The sequence below is a fragment of the Onychostoma macrolepis genome, chromosome 05 (assembly GCF_012432095.1).
Source record: "Onychostoma macrolepis isolate SWU-2019 chromosome 05, ASM1243209v1, whole genome shotgun sequence".
Taxonomy (NCBI): Eukaryota; Metazoa; Chordata; class Actinopteri; order Cypriniformes; family Cyprinidae; genus Onychostoma; species Onychostoma macrolepis.
The window spans coordinates 41,086,024-41,105,299 of record NC_081159.1 but is presented as its reverse complement, the minus strand read 5'-3'; the positions used below and the strand labels follow the sequence as shown (position 1 = coordinate 41,105,299).

The window sequence follows — 19,276 nt, the reverse complement described above, 5'->3', positions numbered from 1 at the left end:
AATACTATGTGTTTACATAAAGTGGTACAAAGTTCATTTTTATATATATAGTAACAATTATAATATAAAATAAATAAATATAAAAGTTATAAACCTTTCCAAATAATTTCAATTGATTAATAATAATTAGAGTACTTTTGTCTATTAGTCCATTATTATTATTATTAAACACAACCTCTTCAGTTGTTTACATGCAAATTGCCATTACTTTGATTAATCACTAAGAAATATGGTTATTTAACAGCAATTTTGTTGTACCCAGCAACACAAAAGTTTCAATAAAAATAAAAATAAAAAGTCTCTGAAAAGGCTGAAATACAGTAAAATGTGTAATATTGTGAAATATTATTAAAAAATTATTATTATTTTAAAAGTATTCAATATTTTTAAATATTCTCAAATATAATTAAATAAAATTAAACAAAATATAATCAAATGTAAATGTGATTTAAAACATGTATTTTCAGCAGCCATTTAACTCCAGTTTTCAGTGTCAGTCACGTGATCTTTCAAAAATCATTATTTATTTAAAATAGAAATCTTTTGCAACATTATAAATGTTTTGTCTTTTTTATGTTCTGAGAATTTTAAGCATGATGTATGTGAAATACTGTACCATATACTGTGGTTACTAGGTGGTTGCTAGGGTGCTGGCATATTCTAGATATTAATTAGTTCTTCAAAGATTGATAGGATTTGCCTGGTTTATTATCTGCCAGGTGAAGCTTGTTCTTTAATATGCTTAGTAAAGTAATATAATGTTTTCCTTGTTGCTATGAAATTCATTATGATTACAGTATGGTGCAGTATTTCTACCTCTTACGCTCTATGAAATATGATTCTCAGTAACGTCAAGTTGATCTGTTTTCTCAAGTAGTGTTTATGAGGAAACGTCTTTAATTTCACTTCTCTTGAACAGTGTTCAACTCACCTAGAGATATGTACGATGTGAGTTAGCTACATAATCAGAGTAACTAGTAAATTACTAGTAAATTTCTAGCAAGTAAACTGGTGCTTTACTTAACCAACAGGGTCATTAAGTTTAACAAACACTATTGCTTAAATCAGCCAGAGGATTTTGTGCTTAGGAGTTTTCACAAGCGTTCTTATATTGTTATATTTTTATTGTTTTTGTTTTTTTAACTATTTTTCATGCTATGCCATAGCTATAGGCGATTAAATGTGGTCAGCTGTGGAAGTGTAAAAAAATACATGCCATTCAAATGCATGTGATGTAAGATTTTGTTTTAAAAAGTCTCTGAAATATTTAATATTAATATTTTAATATGTAATAAAATAAATGTAATTAAACAAAATATAAAAATATGATAATATGTGATGGGGGGGAAATTAATTTTCAGCACATATTACTCCAGTTTTCAATGTTGCATGATCCTTCAGAAATTGTTATTTATTTGAAATAGAAATGTTTTGTAAAATTATTATCCTGAAAAAAGTATTACAGGTTCCAAAAAAGTATTAAACAACACAACTGTTTCCAACATTGATCATAAATCAGCATATCTATCTATCTATCTATCTATCTATCTATCTATCTATCTATCTATCTATCTATCTATCTGTCTGTCTGTCTGTCTGTCTGTCTGTCTGTCTGTCTGTCTGTCTGTCTGTCTGTCTGTCTGTCTGTCTGTCTGTCTGTCTGGCTTTTCATTGTGAAAGCCAATTCATGCAATATCCTTCCCATCTTTATTTTATACTTACAATGGCTAATACACAGTTTCTTATCCTGTATGATTATTTAGTGTGGAATAAATGTCCTCCAGTTAAACCTATACTTACTCTAAGCGTAACAGCTGGTGTCAAGGAGAGTTTATTGCAGCCACACACGCTATGGCTCATATTAGACAAACACAGCCTGTTAGTCATGACAAATAGTCAAACTAATGCACAGTCAAGTATAGAGCACCTGATTCAGCAGTGGTTTGCATAAGGGTTTTGTGGTTTAGCATTTCTCTTTCAAAGTTCACAGATACAGAAAGGTTCCCAAATAAAACCTTTTCCTGTTTTCTCTCTCGGCCCATCTGTATTTTACTATTTCCAATGCAGTGACACATAAATGTCCTTGATCTTCTTTCATCCCTTCCCCCTTTCTCTCTCTCTCTCTCTCTCTCTGTTTCTCTGAGCCGGGATGTTGTCACTCATTTGAGGGCTGTGTCTGTTTCCGGTACCTGTTCGTACCTGCAGCGTGTCAAGCGTAAGAGGTGGGCTTGCCAGAGTGCTGCTATGTTTTTTCCATTGGGATCTGTGAGAATTGCACAAGAGAAAGCTTACGAGACTTTAATATCTGGATGTCAGAAGATTGTTTTCTCAGATTTGTGTTTCTACCTCATCTAAACAAGAAGATTTCACAGGAGGAGATCAACTGGAGAATGGATTGATGTTAAACGTGTGTTGCGGAAGAATGTGCAGGAAGAGCATCAAGGATTGATCGACAACCTGAAGTGAGTGCATTCTGTGATGGACATTGGCGTAAAGTCTGGTCCAGTTTGGATCACAAATCAAGATGCCTACAGAGATGCCAATGCATGTCAGCTATAACGCCCTCTAGACCTTACATCTGGGATTTCTTCCCTCAAAAAACAAGCCGTTTCCCACCAGATACAACTGACTTTCCCAACATACTTTGTCAATTGGGTGAAAGAAGATGCAGTTCTTGGGTAACAAACTGTCCGATGCGCAGACGCAGGTGTCGGGGTGGGTGGGCAACATGCGTCGCTCCTTACAGGAGGCGGTGGAGCTGATGTCGGGCGCTTTGGAGCGTGAGGGAGCAGTCGAGGAAGAGGAGGATGAAGAACGAGTGGGAAGGTTTGAGAGGGCCATCTCACCGCTGAGAAGCTTTGCGGCACGTGGGCGACAGTCCCTTCGAAATCTCTCTCAGCAAAGCCGGAACCGTTTTTCCCTGCGCAAACGCACGACTGAGGTAAACTCAAATAATGTAAGACGATGCTGAATGTTTTCTGCTCACTCTCTTCTGTTGCTTCTTGCTCTATCAGCCGATCTTTAAGGCATTGCACTTTCTCTGACAGGTCTTCAACAGTGATAACAAAACATCCATGACTGCTTTTACTTCATCTCATAATATGCATAAAGCAGAAATGTTGTTTGGAAAGTTCATTTTACAATTTGATTTGTGAAAGATTTGGTGTTGAGACTAAAATGATTCTTTTTCTAAAAAAAAGAAAGAAAAAAACCTCCTGAATGGTTAACATTGTCTAATTTGAGTCCAAAAATATCTATAAAAACTTACCATTCTGTACAGTTTTTTTTTTTTTTTCACAAATTATATCTGCTGTAATGCAATAAAATAACAAAAGCAGTCAAATGTCAAAAGGTTCAGCTTTAATGACAAAAAGAAGTATTCAAAACGTAATAAGTTCAAATACTAAATAATGTCTTTAGAATAAATTATGCATGAAGATTAGCTGAGAATTGAAGAAACAATTGTAATTTGTTTCAGAGGAAGACAGGAATCATGTCTTTGTGCAGTTTTTCTTTTGATTAAGGGACAATACAAGACTTCTTCACCTGCATCGTATTTTGTGAGAAAGTGTGACAGTATTTGGAATCAGAACCCCAAAATTAGTAAGAAACAAGTATTGGATTTCATTGAGCAATGATGCAGGGAGATATTATTATTATTATTCAGTAGAATCCGATCACAATTCCTGTCACTGCACACGCATGAGTTAGTGTATTCACATCAAATACTGTTAATCAGGATGTGAGGCGTTGTGGAATAATTTGGAATCTCGAGCTGTCTGGGCTTGTTTTTACTCACTCGTAAATTTGCTTGTCCTCTCATTTTGGATCTTCTTTTCCCTATATGCATCTCTGTCGGTCATGACACCCAAAACTCACAGAATTTGATTAACTTGACGTGCATGTGTGTGTGTACAGAAGTTTTAGATGGACATACACTACACTACATTTAAAAAATTGTAAGACTTTTTTTGGAAAGATTGATAGGATTTGCCTGGTTTATTATCTGCCAGGTGAAGCTTGTTCTTTAATATGCTTAGTAAAGTAATATAATGTTTTCCTTGTTGCTATGAAATTCATTATGATTACAGTATGGTGCAGTATTTCTACCTCTTACGCTCTATGAAATATGATTCTCAGTAACGTCAAGTTGATCTGTTTTCTCAAGTAGTGTTTATGAGGAAACGTCTTTAATTTCACTTCTCTTGAACAGTGTTCAACTCACCTAGAGATATGTACGATGTGAGTTAGCTACATAATCAGAGTAACTAGTAAATTACTAGTAAATTTCTATTAAGTAAACTGGTGCTTTACTTAACCAACAGGGTCATTAAGTTTAACAAACACTATTGCTTAAATCAGCCAGAGGATTTTGTGCTTAGGAGTTTTCACAAGCGTTCTTATATTGTTATATTTTTATTGTTTTTGTTTTTAACTATTTTTCATGCTATGCCATAGCTATAGGCGATTAAATGTGGTCAGCTGTGGAAGTGTAAAAATACATGCCATTCAAATGCATGTGATGTAAGATTTTGTTTTAAAAAGTCTCTGAAATATTTAATATTAATATTTTAATATGTAATAAAATAAATGTAATTAAACAAAATATAAAAATATGATAATATGTGATGGGGGGGAAATTAATTTTCAGCACATATTACTCCAGTTTTCAATGTTGCATGATCCTTCAGAAATTGTTATTTATTTGAAATAGAAATGTTTTGTAAAATTATTATCCTGAAAAAAGTATTACAGGTTCCAAAAAAGTATTAAACAACACAACTGTTTCCAACATTGATCATAAATCAGCATATCTATCTATCTATCTATCTATCTATCTATCTATCTATCTATCTATCTATCTATCTATCTATCTATCTATCTATCTATCTATCTATCTATCTATCTGTCTGTCTGTCTGTCTGTCTGTCTGTCTGTCTGTCTGTCTGTCTGTCTGTCTGTCTGTCTGTCTGTCTGTCTGTCTGTCTGTCTGTCTGTCTATAATGTAAGACGATGCTGAATGTTTTCTGCTCACTCTCTTCTGTTGCTTCTTGCTCTATCAGCCGATCTTTAAGGCATTGCACTTTCTCTGACAGGTCTTCAACAGTGATAACAAAACATCCATGACTGCTTTTACTTCATCTCATAATATGCATAAAGCAGAAATGTTGTTTGGAAAGTTCATTTTACAATTTGATTTGTGAAAGATTTGGTGTTGAGACTAAAATGATTCTTTTTCTAAAAAAAAGAAAGAAAAAAACCTCCTGAATGGTTAACATTGTCTAATTTGAGTCCAAAAATATCTATAAAAACTTACCATTCTGTACAGTTTTTTTTTTTTTTTCACAAATTATATCTGCTGTAATGCAATAAAATAACAAAAGCAGTCAAATGTCAAAAGGTTCAGCTTTAATGACAAAAAGAAGTATTCAAAACGTAATAAGTTCAAATACTAAATAATGTCTTTAGAATAAATTATGCATGAAGATTAGCTGAGAATTGAAGAAACAATTGTAATTTGTTTCAGAGGAATTAACATTAACTTGACGTGCATGTGTGTGTGTACAGAAGTTTTAGATGGACATACACTACACTACATTTAAAAAATTGTAAGACTTTTTTGCAAGAAGTCCCTGCTCATTTATTTAATTAAAAATACAGTAAAAACAGTACTATTATGAGACTTTATTACCATTTAAAATAACAGTTTTCTATTTTTTATATATTTAGAATGTAATTTATTCCTGTGATCATTACTTCAGTGTCACATGATCCTTCAGAAATCATTCTCATATACTGATTCGCTGCTCAAAAAACATGTCTTATTATCAGCATTGAAAACTGTCGCGCTGCTTCATTTTTTTCGTCTCAACTGTGAGGCATTTTTCATCAGGATTCTTTTATGAATAGAAAAGTTCAAAAGAACAGCATTTATTTGAAATATTCTGTAACACTTTAAATGTCTTTATACTGTAATTTCTTTTAACAACAACAAGAAAAAGTCTTCCTGACTGAAAACTTTTGAATGGTAAAATTAGTCAATTATAAAGTGTGATGGTGTGTTTTAGTTCAGGAGTTGCTGCATGACTCATGGCTTGTTACTAAAATATCACGGGACGACTCTAATAGTGCTCATAGAACAGCAGGGCTGTAATTTAGTCCTCTCCTAAATTTCCCTAGTGAGTAACTATACACAAATTAAAGCTACGCATCAGTCATGTTTACATGCTCATCGTTTTCTGATGTATACATGCAAATTCTGGTTAAGCATTGTGCTGCATTTTTAGCAATTCTGCATGTAGTCTATTTCTAGGCTTTTTACAATTTCCTTTATCACATAGATCATCTATGTTTGGACATGAATAGATGTAAATGAATAGTTCAATGCTGTCGAATATTACAAATAAGGTGTTGAAATGACCAGGAATTCCAGTCGATTCCACTTGGATCGTTGTGTTAAATAGCAGGTGCATAATTGGAACGTGACCAAATTCCAATAATAATCAGATTTTCATGTTCATATTGCAACAGGAATGATTCCTCTATTATTTCTTTACTCCTTTAGTTCCACCATTGTTTCAACAAGTAGTTGAAAACTCATTGTGAGTTATGTATTTCGACTATTTTCACATTCCTTTGAATCCAAGTTCATTTCTATTTCATCTGTGGGTTTTCAGTTAAACATTAGCATGAATGATGAATGTTAAAATGGTAGGCACTAGTATACAAAGTTTCATCTTAGCTTTGATGCGAGATTAAATTGTTACAGTTGTTATGAAAAATAAAATTCACACTTCTGACACATCGACCAAACAGAAAAACATGTTGGCCGATTAGGATGGCAAAGGGGAAGAAAATTTCCAGATAATTTCCCAAACTTTCCAGAAATTTTGGAAACTTTAAGGTACTTTTTGGAAAATTTTAGGACATTTTGGAAACTTTTGGAAAGTCTAAGTAATTTTTGCAACCGGCCGATGACGATAATTAAAAAGTGCCAAATATCAGCCGATGTATCAGTTGACCACTAACATTATTTCATCAAAGTGTCGTTTTGAAAACTATTCTTGGCTTATCGGTTGATATATATATTTACCCTGGACCACAAAACCAGTCTTAAGTCACTGGGGTATATTTGTAGCAATAGCCAAAAATACATTGTATGGGTCAAAATGATTGATTTTTCTTTTATGCCAAAAATCATTAGGATATTAAGTAAAGATCATGTTCCACGAAGATATTTTGTAAATTTCTTACCGTAAATGTATCAAAACTTAATTTTTGATTAGTAATATGCATTGCTAAGAACTTCATTTGGACAACTTTAAAGGTGATTTTCTCAATATTTAGATTTTTTTTGCACCCTCAGATTCCAGATTTTCAAATAGTTGGATCTCGGCCAAATATTGTCCGATGCTAACAAACCATACATCAACAGAAAGCTTATTTATTCAGCTTTCAGATGATGTATAAATCTCAATTTCGAAAAATTGACACTTGACTGGTTTTATCATCCAGGGTCACATATAATTTATTTACTTTACTTTATCTGTATTATTTCTGACAGCTACAATAAATAGTCAAAATATATTCAAACTGTGATTTTTATTGCTGTTATTGCCTCTGATTTGAAAAAAAAGTGAGTTAATATAAGTCATTTTTAGGTGATTGCCCCCAACCTCTGTTAATTATTTTGATCTTTGTCATTATAATTTTGACATTTTTGCCACACATGTTTCTTAGACCAAAAGCATCTTACAATTCCCTCCGGTTTCCATTACTTCAGCACTGAAAACATTACAAACAGCACCTTTAAGATCCTTTAATACTGTGTCGGTATAGACGAGAAGTGAATCAGAAGAGGGTCTGTTTATTCTGAGTAATGTGTTCAGATCAGGATTTAGTCCAGCAGTCATTGCTGTATATTTATAGGATTGTCTCTGTAGAATGAACATTACTCAATGTCCTGCTCACAGAGAGCTTGTTTACGAGGAAGTGTTTTGTTTCCTAGTAACGATTCTTGTACGCTGACATGTTTTAAACAGCAGAGTGACGTGAAATTCAAAGTATCTGGTCTGTGTACAAAGACTCATCTGGATGAGTGAGAGAGTATGTGTGTGTGTGTTTGTAAAGGACAGTTTCGCCCCTGTGACCATGCCAGCTCATTAAAACACGTATGCTTGGATTGTTGATGCTTTTCTGTTTGCAACGTATGTGCTTTTGAGGTGTGTGTGTGTGTGTGTGTGTGTCTGTGTGTGTGTGTGTGTGTGTGTGTGTGTGTTTGTAGCTGAGTGTGAGTTTTAACTTAGCACTTAGCACCAAAATGATATGCTAACTTTTTTGTCATACCTGCCAACAGAATATAAATTGATAACTTACTAATCATGAATTATTATTATTATTATGTTTATTTTTATTATTATTATTTTATTTTATTTTATTTTTTTGCCTGCTTTGAAGTTGTATTTTGCCTTGGGCATTATGCAATTCTAGTAAAACTTCATTTTAGGGACCAGTTCTCACTATTAACTAGTTGCTTATGCATACCACTATATTTATTAGTACTACACCTTATTCTGCATGACAGTATTTTAGATCCCTTAATCCTAAACTTAACAACTACCTTACTAACTATTAATCAGCAGCAAATTGGGAGTTTACTGAGGCAAAAGTCATTGTTAATAGTTAGTAAATAGTGAGAATTGGTCCACAAACTGAAGTGTGACCACAATTCTGTTACATGCAGTAACAATACAATACAGTACATTTTCAAAATATGTATATATTCTAGCCATTTGGTGAAATGTCATCTATCATAAAAACACAGAGATGTACAAATATTTTGGTCTTCGGAGTTTCGTTTTAATAGCTTGACTTCAGGAATGTGTCATGCCATGAGGTTCATTATGAAATGACAGCAAAAGAAAACCTTTTTTTCATCGGCTGAATCCCTTTGATCTATATATATATATATATATATATATATGTGTGTGTGTGTGTATGTGTGTGTGTTTTATTTATTTTTATACGTCATTATACTAAATCTAAATGAGAAATTTTTGCCTTGGCAAATATCTGAAATAAAATTATTTAGTTAACTATAATAACCCTGCAGTTGAAATACTAATAAATTAAACCTCAACAGTAATATTTTTTGGTGATTTGGTGGCAAGCTGTTTATAAAAGTAACTTGATCAACCAGCATGGTCTTCCTAGTGGAGCTGGTTTAGCTAGTTAAAAAGCCTGGTGGCTACACCAGCATCCACAACCCAACATATAAAGCTGGTCTTTTCAACAGGACTTCACTGTAATCTGAGTTTTGAAGTACGTCTGTGTTTGTTTGCTCTCATTGAAACGCTTCAGGGTCAGTTGAAGGACGGCGAACCCGAGGAGGATGGAGTTGCAGAAGAGAACACAGAGAATCTAATCGGGGAAACTGACGAACAAACTGAAAACAACGACACTGTTGATGGGTAAGAAATATCTACATCATTCCTCATCACTTTCATTGCCGCAGTAAACCTTCTGTTGTCTTTTGCACATCTGAGGATCTCATTTAGAGCAGTGTTGTTGTGGAACTACTAACTAAAACTAGCAATGCTACTACTGACTTTTTCAGTGTCTCAAAGCAATGTCGCTTTTCCAGTAACAAGTCATTTTCATTTCCCTCGGTGTCAGGTGACAAAATTCTTATATTGCTGCGTTTTTATGTTCTGTGTATACAGTCTTGCAGCCAAATGAGTTTATGAGGGAATAATAAAACTCTCAAGTCTCCTAAAAAGCCCTCAACTAACTTCAGCACATTGTGTTTAGATGATTCATTACACTAACTGTTTCAAAAGATTCAGTGATTAATCACTTGATATTTGTTCTTATTAATAAATGATTATTTTGTTAAATGCTGCTTTTTTTTATCTGCATGCTTGTATCTAAATCATATTAACGTTTTATAGTTTTATTACTGTAAATGTATGTGTTCGAAGTTTGATGTCATCCTACATGAGATCCACACTTGTTATATTTTGGATACATTTTGTTTTTATTAATCGAAGGAATTACACAATGTTACACTAACAGATCCAATATAGCTTGTAGTTTGACAGTGTTCATTTTGTTATTATTGATATACTATTAGAATTATTTTTTTGTTTTTGTTTTGTTTTTGTTTTCAAAATTAGGGTTAACTAAATTTTAGGTAAAAGGTAAAGATTTTTTTGCATTTTTTTTTTTTTTTATTGTTTTTTTAATATATATGTAGTTTTTATTAATTTTATTACATCAATTTAAACTAAATGAAAATGAGAAATGTTGATTTGGGCGACTAACTAAAATAAAATACTTTTTAATATTTTTGATCAGTTAACATTTAGTGAAGTTATTAATGTAATTTCGGGAGGAGTACGCCCATCTAATCTTCCAGTTAATATCCAAGTATAAAAAAAAAGACAGCCTCTTACCACTTGCGTCGTTAGTTCTTTCAGCATCCCTCCTCCTCCCCATCTCCTCCTTTATGCATATTTATTTCATTTATCCTTCTGTCTATGGGGGGCTTTTGGAGTTCGAGTAGAATAGTCTCTCTGAGCCCTCCATTGCAGACATCAAGCCAAATCTGTTTACCACTAATGCTAAGATTGCATGGGCACACAAACTCGTGAATTTTATTTTGATTAAGACTATGTTTTTTATGGGTTTAGTTAACTATGATAAACTATAACCCTGGTGTAAACTATCTTCCCCAACACTGCATTATATGTATTTACCTTTAGACTAACAGTCATCAGACATCAGTTTTGCTCAGACTGTCTCCTAGTGGTCATGAAAAGCATCAAACATCAGCTCTCTCTCAGTAGAGTTACGTGTGGGTTGATTTCATGTTTTTATCTGTTCAGTCACGCTACACAGATCAGAATCAATCAAGCCTTGCAGAAACTGACTCAGGCCAGACGACGAAACACATCTACTGATTCAGACCCAGCAGACGTCCCAGTTCAGGAGGAGCCCGAACAGCTACCGGTTCTTGAGGTACACTTCAGTTATGACGTGTCTGCTTGTGTGTGTGTATGTTTTTGTATATTTTAATTAATTTACAAACGATTAATCACATCCAAAATAAAAGTTTTTGTTTACATAATATAAGTATGTGTGCTGTGTATATATATATTATGTGTATATATATATATATATATATATATATATATATATATTTATATATTTATTTATAATATACAGTAAATTATATGAATATAAATATAGACATGTAAATACATGTAAATATTTTCAAAATATATACCATATGTGTGTGTATTTATATATATATATATATATATATAAAACACACACATATATTATGCAAACAAAAACATTTATTTTGGATGCGATTAATCGTTTGACAGCACTAATTATTTTTAATTATTCACTTATTTATACATTTATATGCATTATATACAGTACCATTAATATTGTCTGTCTCCATTCAGTTACGATTTTATTCGATTTTTTTATTATATATTACAGTAATATAATGTAATGCATAAGGATCACTAGAATTTTCTGCTTAGCAGATGAAAATGTCTTAAGAATTCATATTATATATATATATATATATAATTCATATCTATTATATTATAATTGTGCCTTGTAAAATAATAGAAAAGATAAAGTTAAAATCTTTTAATGTAATAAAATTATTTCAATATAATATGATTGTGCACGTGTTAATGTGTGTATTTGTGTATATTTTTGCATGTGTATTGCTGGATCAGTCTGCAGCTCCTCTGTTGGACTCCAGTGTTTTCCGTGCGAAGGTTGCTCTGGGAAAGAAACGGAGCATAAAGCGCACCAAACCCTCACGTGCTGTCCGACAGAGAGCCGCCCTGCCCGCTCTGACAGAGGGAACACAACCCAACTGGAGGTTTTGTGACTCCACAGGTGAGGTCTACACATCACATCATTTTACTGTACATTCAACATCCAATTGTAACTGTGACTCAACTGTAAAAACTCTACACACCTTTGGCTGATTAAACAAAAACAATCTATTACAGATGCGAAAGATCAGTGTTCCAGTGGCACGGACTCTGAGTCAGAAGAGGAACCGTCCCGGGACGTCACGTCCTCTCCAGCCCCCAGCCAGCCCAATAGAGTCCCTGTGTTTCCTGGGATGGACCCTTCTGCCCTCATGGTATGTCTCTGCTGGTATATGTCCGGTTTTGGATGCCTAACTAACTAAACCAGCTGGGGTTAGATTTAGGTTTAGGCTTGGTTAATTGAAAAGACCGTACTTGTCAAAAAGCTTCTAATAAATTTAGTGTTGCAGTGACTCACCAGTCACACCTTCACATAACCACACTCCCAGTTTCTATTTTTGACACACTGTTCTGTTGACAAAGCAACTTTATTTTACCCATTTGTCTGAAATACACTACTGTTTAAAAGTTTGTGAGTAGTAATAGTTTTTCATGTTTTTGAGAAAGTTTTCTACTTACCATGGCTGCATTTATTTGACCATAAAAAAACAGTAATATTGTGAAATATTACTACAATTTCAAATAACGGTTTTCTGTTTGAATATATTTTAAAATGTAATTTATTCCTGTGAGGCAGTGCTGAATTTTCAGCATCATTACTCCAGTCTTCAGTGTCACATGATCCTTCAGAAATAATTCTAATATGCTGATTTGCTGCCGAAGAGACTTTTTTTATCAATGTTGAAAACAGTTGTTATTAAGCGTTAAATCAAAGCCAGATTGTGATGTTTGTGGTTTCTTGTCTACTTATTTCAATCATATTTTGTTTAAAATTATTTAATTACTAAGACAATCTATATAAAGATAGTTTTTATGCCTCTGGTTTCAGTTGAAGATAGAATAAGACATAAAATCTTTATTTTTAAGTTTGTCTCTTCTTTCTCTCGCAGGCCCAGCTAAAGCGGAGAAGTGGAGTGATAGAAACAGAAAGTCCAACAGAAGCACAGTCACCTCCGTCTGTCCCCTCACGCTCTCCGCGCACACCCATCAAGGCCCTCGGCCCCAGAGTGCTGCCCCCTGTTGACGCCAAGGACAGTGGGTATGTGTGACCAGATTTTATTTTGCTGATGGAGTGTGATGCAATCTCATTTTCATTGTCAGATGAGTGCATTTTATAACTCTACGGAGCAGATTTAACTCTGTAAAGGCTTCTAAATGATCAGCATGATCAAAACTTTACAGGAAAACCTGTCATACACAAAAACGCATGCTTTCTGTCGTCTGTTTGATAGCTCATACTTTTTAGCAAGTAAAAGGCGTTTTATTGTAATTGTAAAAACGTCCACCTTCGGCTTTTTTTTTTTGCTGTGAAATCTTTACTGATTTTATGAAGTAAACATAAGAATAACTTTCATATTGTTAAAAATATTTATAGTATATAGATGAACACTTACTGAACTGGAGCAACTTGGGGTTTTTTGATTATCTAGACCTCATTTTTTAGAAAAAGGTGTTAAAATGTGATTATCAAATATGATCATCAGGCTTTTGAAGATCGCATTGCATATGTTTTGATCATAAAACTAGCTATTTAAATATCATCTTACTAAGACATATTATTGGAGTTATGACAACTGATATTTATATGCATTTTTTATAGGTAGTCTTTTTATACTGTTATAAAGATCTCATTGATTTTACATTACAAGAATATATTCATCTTACTAAATATCAGCATCTGCACCAAATTGCATATATTTGCTCCCTTTGGGCCTCTGAATAAACTTGAGGGTTTTTTTCCTCCATATTTTCACTATGTTGTAATACAGTGGGTACGGAAAGTATTCAGACCCCCTTCACTTTTTTCAATTTTGTTATGTTGCAGCCTGATACTACAGTTGTTTGAATTCATCCCCCCCTCATTAATCTACACTCCGTACCTCATAATGACAAAGTGAAAAAAGAATTTTAGAAATGTCTGTAAATTTATTAAAAAGAAAAAACTGAAATATCACATTTACATAAGTATTCAGACCCTTTGCAACAACGCTTGAAATTTAGCTCAGGTACCTCCCATTTCTCTTGATCACTGCTGAGATGTTTCTACACCTTGATTGGAGTCCACCTGTGGTAAAATAAATTGATTGGACATGATTTGGAAAGGCACACACCTCTCTATAAAAGAACTCACAGCTGACAATGCATATCAGAGCGAAAACCAAGCCATAAAGTCAAAGGAACTGCCTGCAGAGCTCAGAGACAGGATTGTATTGAGGCACAGATCTGGAAAAAATTTCTGCTGCATTGAAGGTTCCCAAGAGCACAGTGGCTTCCATAATTCTCAAATGGAAGAAGTTTAGCAAAACCAGGACTCTTCCAAGTCAAGTCAAGTCAAGTTGAGCTTTATTGTCATTCCGCTACATGCGGGGGCATACAGTGGAACGAAATGTCGTGCCTCACAGGACCACGGTGCTACATAAATACAGGCACACAGCAATGGAGTAAGACAATATAAACCTATACACAACTATCCTACTGATAGATTTTGACTATAAATATACTATCTATAAAAAGTACCTATACAAACTAAAAAATACAAACTATACAAACTATACGAATGCTTCAGATAAATACTGTACATGTGCAAGGAGAAACATTGAGTTCAAGCATCTGGCTGGGGAACAGTGCAGGATGATTTGTAGTGCATGAGCATGTAAACATACATATATTACTGAGTTCTTTTGTGGGATTTGTGTACACACAGCAGTGTGTGTGAAAAGTGACTAGTGCGCATAGAGGAGGAGAGTGTGCTACTACAGGTGGTTTGTACAGGCCCACTCACCTGTGTGTAGCACACTTCGAATTGCACGTTACATGTTTCAGGAGGTAGGGGGTTTTGTATGGGGGTTCAGAGGGTGGCGGGGTGATTTGAGTTCAGGGCTCTCACAGCCTGGGGGAAAAAGCTGTTGAGCAGTCTGGCAGAGCGGGCTCTGATGCTCCGGTACCGTCTTCCTGATGGTAGGAGCTGGAAGAGACTGTGGGAGGGATGTGTTGAGTCCTTCATGATGCTATTGGCTTTGCTGGAGCATCGTGTGAGGAAAATGTCCAGGATGGAGGGGAGAGGGGCACCGATGATCCTTGCTGCGGTACAGTTCCCGTACCAGACAGTGATGCAGCTGGTCAGCACACTCTCAATGGTGCCCCTGTAGAAAGTGGTGAGGATGGGTGGAGGGAGACTTGCTCTTTTCAGCCGGCGGAGAAAGTGTAGGCGCTGTTGTGCCTTCTTGGAGAGTGACATGGTGTTGGTGGACCAGGTGAGATCCTCTGTGATGTGCACCCCCAGGAATTTAGTGCTGCTGACTCTCTCCACAGTCAAGCTGTTGATGGTCAGCGGGGGGTGATCAACGGAGTTTCTCCTGAAGTCCATCACAACCTCCTTTGTCTTACTCACATTGAGGGACAGGTTGTTAGTGCCACACCATTCAGCCAGCTGTGCCACTTCCTCTCTGTAGTGTGTTTCATCGTTGTTGCTGATGAGACCTACCACTGTTGTGTCATCAGCGAACTTGATGATGTGGTTGGAGCTGGACTTGGCAGTGCAGTCGTGGGTCAGCAGCGTGAAGAGCAGCGGGCTGAGCACACAGCCTTGTGGGGCACCTGTGTTCAGTGTGGTAGTGCTCGAGGTGTTGTGGCCGACACGGACTGACTGAGGTCTTCCGGTTAGAAAGTCCAGGATCCAATTGCAGAGGGAATTGTTAAGGCCCAGCAGGCCTTCCAAGAGCTGATCGCCCAGCCAAACTGATCAATTGATGGAGAAGGGCCTTGTCTAGACTGGTGACCAAGAAGCTGATGGTCACTCTAATTGAGCTCCATGATCATATATGCAGATGGGAGAAACCTACAGAAGGACAAACATCACTGAACACTCCACCGATCTGGGCTTTATAGCGGTGTGGCCAGACTCAATCCTCTCCTCAGTGAAGACACTTGAAAACACACTTGAAATTTGCAAAACAGCACCTAAAGGACCCTCAGACTCTGAGAAACAAGATCCTCTGGTCTGATCAACCTCAATTCCAAGCATCATGTTTGAAGGAAACCAGCTCTGCTCATCAACTGCAAAGCAGCATCCAAAAAGTAAAGTGTGCTGGTAGCAGCCTCATGTTGTGGGGGAGTTTTTCAGAGGAAGGGACTGAGGGACTCGTCAGAGTAGAAGAAAAGCTCAGTGCACCAAAATATAGAGATAGCCTTAATGAAAACCCAGTCCAGAGTATTCAGAACCTGGGCCGAAGGTTCAACTTCCAACATGACAACGACCCTAAACACAACACAGCCAAGGCAACACAGGAATGGCTTAGGGACAACTCTGTGAATGTCCTAGAGTGGCCCAGCCAAAGCCCTGACTTGAACCCTATTGAACATCTCTGGAGAGACCTGATAATGGCTGTCCACTGATGGTCCCCATCCAACCTGACCGAGCTTGAGAGGATTTGCAAAGAAGAATGGCAGAAAATCCCCCAATACAGGTGTGCTATGCTTGTTGTGTCATACCCAAAAAGACTCGAGGCTGTAATTGATGCCAAAGGTACTTCAACTAAGTACTTAGTAAAGGGTCTGAATACTTATGTAAATGTGATATTTCAGTTTTTTCTTTTTAATAAATTTACAGACATTTCTAAAATTCTGTTTTCACTTTGTCATTATGAGGTACGGAGTGTAGATTACTGAGAAGAAAAATAATAATAATTTAAACAATTGTAGTATCAGGCTGCAACAACAAAATTTAAAAAGTGAAGGGGGTCTGAATACTTTCCGTACCCACTGTATATGAGCCATAAAAGCCTAATGTATCAGATATCATAAAAATAAAAATACTTTTTAATAGTTTGTCCCAAAGGTTCAGTAAACGGTTATAGACAGAAATAGATTTTTTTTACTCTTATTTCATATGGATTCATTTCATAGTCCAGTTTCAGTGTTTGTTTTATTGCTAGAATTATCTTTGATACATCTTATGGTGCTTCATTTAGCACATTTGTCTGAATACATCATGATGATTTGAATAAGAATTATCTGAATTATGTCACGTGTAATAATTGTGATTAATGTAAATCTAGGTCCGGCTCTTCACCCTCCTGGCTGCTTGAACTCAAATCCAAGAAGCGAATGAGTCAACCTGAGAGTGAAGCGTGAAGCTGAGGTCAGTGGATGTGCTGGAATCACCCGTCCAGTCCTCTGATTCCCTTTTAAATGATCAAGCTTCCCGAAAATTTCCCTGACAGCCCTGGTTTTCCATGACAGCATGTTGCTCCCTTCATCTCCAGTAGAGGGGGACAAAATCCACATTTACTGTATATCACTTCATTTGGTTCTTCTACCAGTTTTACCCTGCTGTCTTGTTCTCACAGGTCCGATGCGGTTTGTTAGGAGGAAGTCTTCTGCCACAAAGATGCCAAAGAAACTGACTTAGAGAAATGATCTTTCATTCTCATACTGACAGACTATTTCGAGTACGAGTCCTGGACTGAACTGTTTGGAGGCTTTGCCAAGATGACGTCCTGTTATGCACGTTTTTTATTTTTACATGAAATCTGTCATAATTGTTTGGCAGCATTACAGACGGTGTGCTTGAAAAGCACGTGCTGTTTACTCTCAGTCTTGAACCAAGTTAATTTTACAGTTATTTAATTTTGTTTACATTCATTAATCCAGCAGATGTTTTTATCCAAAGTGAGGTTGGTTTATCCATCGAGTTCCTTCAGTTTAATCAGGGGCCTAATGATGGTGGAGAAACAGAAATCAGTATAGCTTCAAGCTACAATGCACTTTAAATGAGTCGGTTCACTGGAAAGGGTGCCTTAGGGCTCTTAGGCATTATATTGCATTTGAGTTTTTTTTTTTATGTTTTTTTTTTTTCAAATTTAAATATTGTGTTTCTAAACGTTTGTTAAAAAAAAAAAGTCTGATCTTAAGATGTTCATTGCTATATGAAACTCCTTTTTCTTTTAATTGTTTTGTTTAAGACCAGTTTATAAACATCATTTGATTTTGTTCACTTCTTTTATTTTATTTTTAATCTTTTATTTTCCATATTTTTGCTTTAATTAAAGCTATATTGAGCAGAAAAGCATCAGCCGATGTGCTTGGATCGGGCTGCTTATCACTTGTAAATTGCTGCTTGAGGAAAATGTTTACCTGTTTAATGTTGGGAAACGGGAGTTGTGTTTTATAAAATATGAATTATAAATTACAATAATCTTGATTAAATATTTTTCTAAATGGGAAGCAAGTTTGTTTTTGTATATATTACTTTCTAATGTGTGGAAGGACTGAGATATAAGAAGGTATCAGTAGAGACAAGGAGAGAGCTATGAAAACAGTCCTTTTAAGAGGGTATTATTGTTACATTTAACTACATTTTAGACCTAAACTAATGCATTTTTCAAATGTTTTTTTAAAATCGTTTTAAAATGCCATTTAAGTTGAATTTAAAATGTATTTTTAATTTATTAATTTATTTGTCAATTTCAAAAGAATGTTTGTTTTTTGTTTGTTTTTTTGGTAACACTTTACAATAAGGTTCATTAGTTAATGTATTAACTAACATGAACTAACCATGAGCAATACATTTGTTACTGTATTTACTAATCTTCACTAACGTTAGTTAATAAAAATACAGATGTTCATTGTTAGTTCATGTTAGTTCACAGTGCATTAACTAATGTTAACAAGATTTTAATAATGTATTAGTAAATGTTGAAATTAACATTAACAAAGATTAATAAACGCTGTATAAGTGCAGTTTATTATTAGTTCATGTTAACTAATGTAGTTAACTAATGAACCTTATTGTAAAGTGTTACCATTTTTTAAATAATTATTGATTTCCTTTTTGATTACCAGTAAATCAGTGAAAGAAAGTGCTTGGAAAAGGCAATTTCAGGATAAAGGTAAAGTGGGAAGTCCAATGGACTGTTGTTTATTCCTCTGTTTATTTAATGTATTTTCCCTCTCTCTGGATAATATATTGTGGGAAATGTCTCCATTTCTAAATTGCAAATGAAAGTCTTAGACACTTGCTCGGTAGGTTGCAGTAAGGTGTCTAATAAGCACTTTATCATTTTAATGTACATTGCAAGAACCATAAATTAAAATCTCCTTCAACAGTTTTTTTTTACACAAACTTTAATTTAAATGCAAGTACCAGGAGTGTTAGATGGTGCTATTATATTGTTATGATCTGTGCACTTCATTGATATTTATTTTTATTTACTAAATTTGATATTTTTTTCTTTAAACATACAGTTCAAGCA

At 34.9% G+C, this 19,276-nt stretch overlaps 1 protein-coding gene across 1 annotated transcript in view; it reads left to right on the top strand.

Annotated features, from left to right (window-relative positions):
• tnks1bp1 (tankyrase 1 binding protein 1) overlaps positions 1-18,344 on the top strand; it is a 30,443-nt gene extending 12,099 nt beyond the window's left edge. The window contains 7 exon segments of the mRNA XM_058776920.1: positions 9,361-9,470; positions 10,887-11,019; positions 11,760-11,925; positions 12,042-12,178; positions 12,914-13,062; positions 17,081-17,163; positions 17,372-18,344. Of these exon segments, the coding sequence (XP_058632903.1) occupies positions 9,361-9,470; positions 10,887-11,019; positions 11,760-11,925; positions 12,042-12,178; positions 12,914-13,062; positions 17,081-17,156 (771 nt within the window). The 3' untranslated portion in view covers positions 17,157-17,163; positions 17,372-18,344.
• Positions 18,345-19,276: the final 932 nt, after the last annotated feature.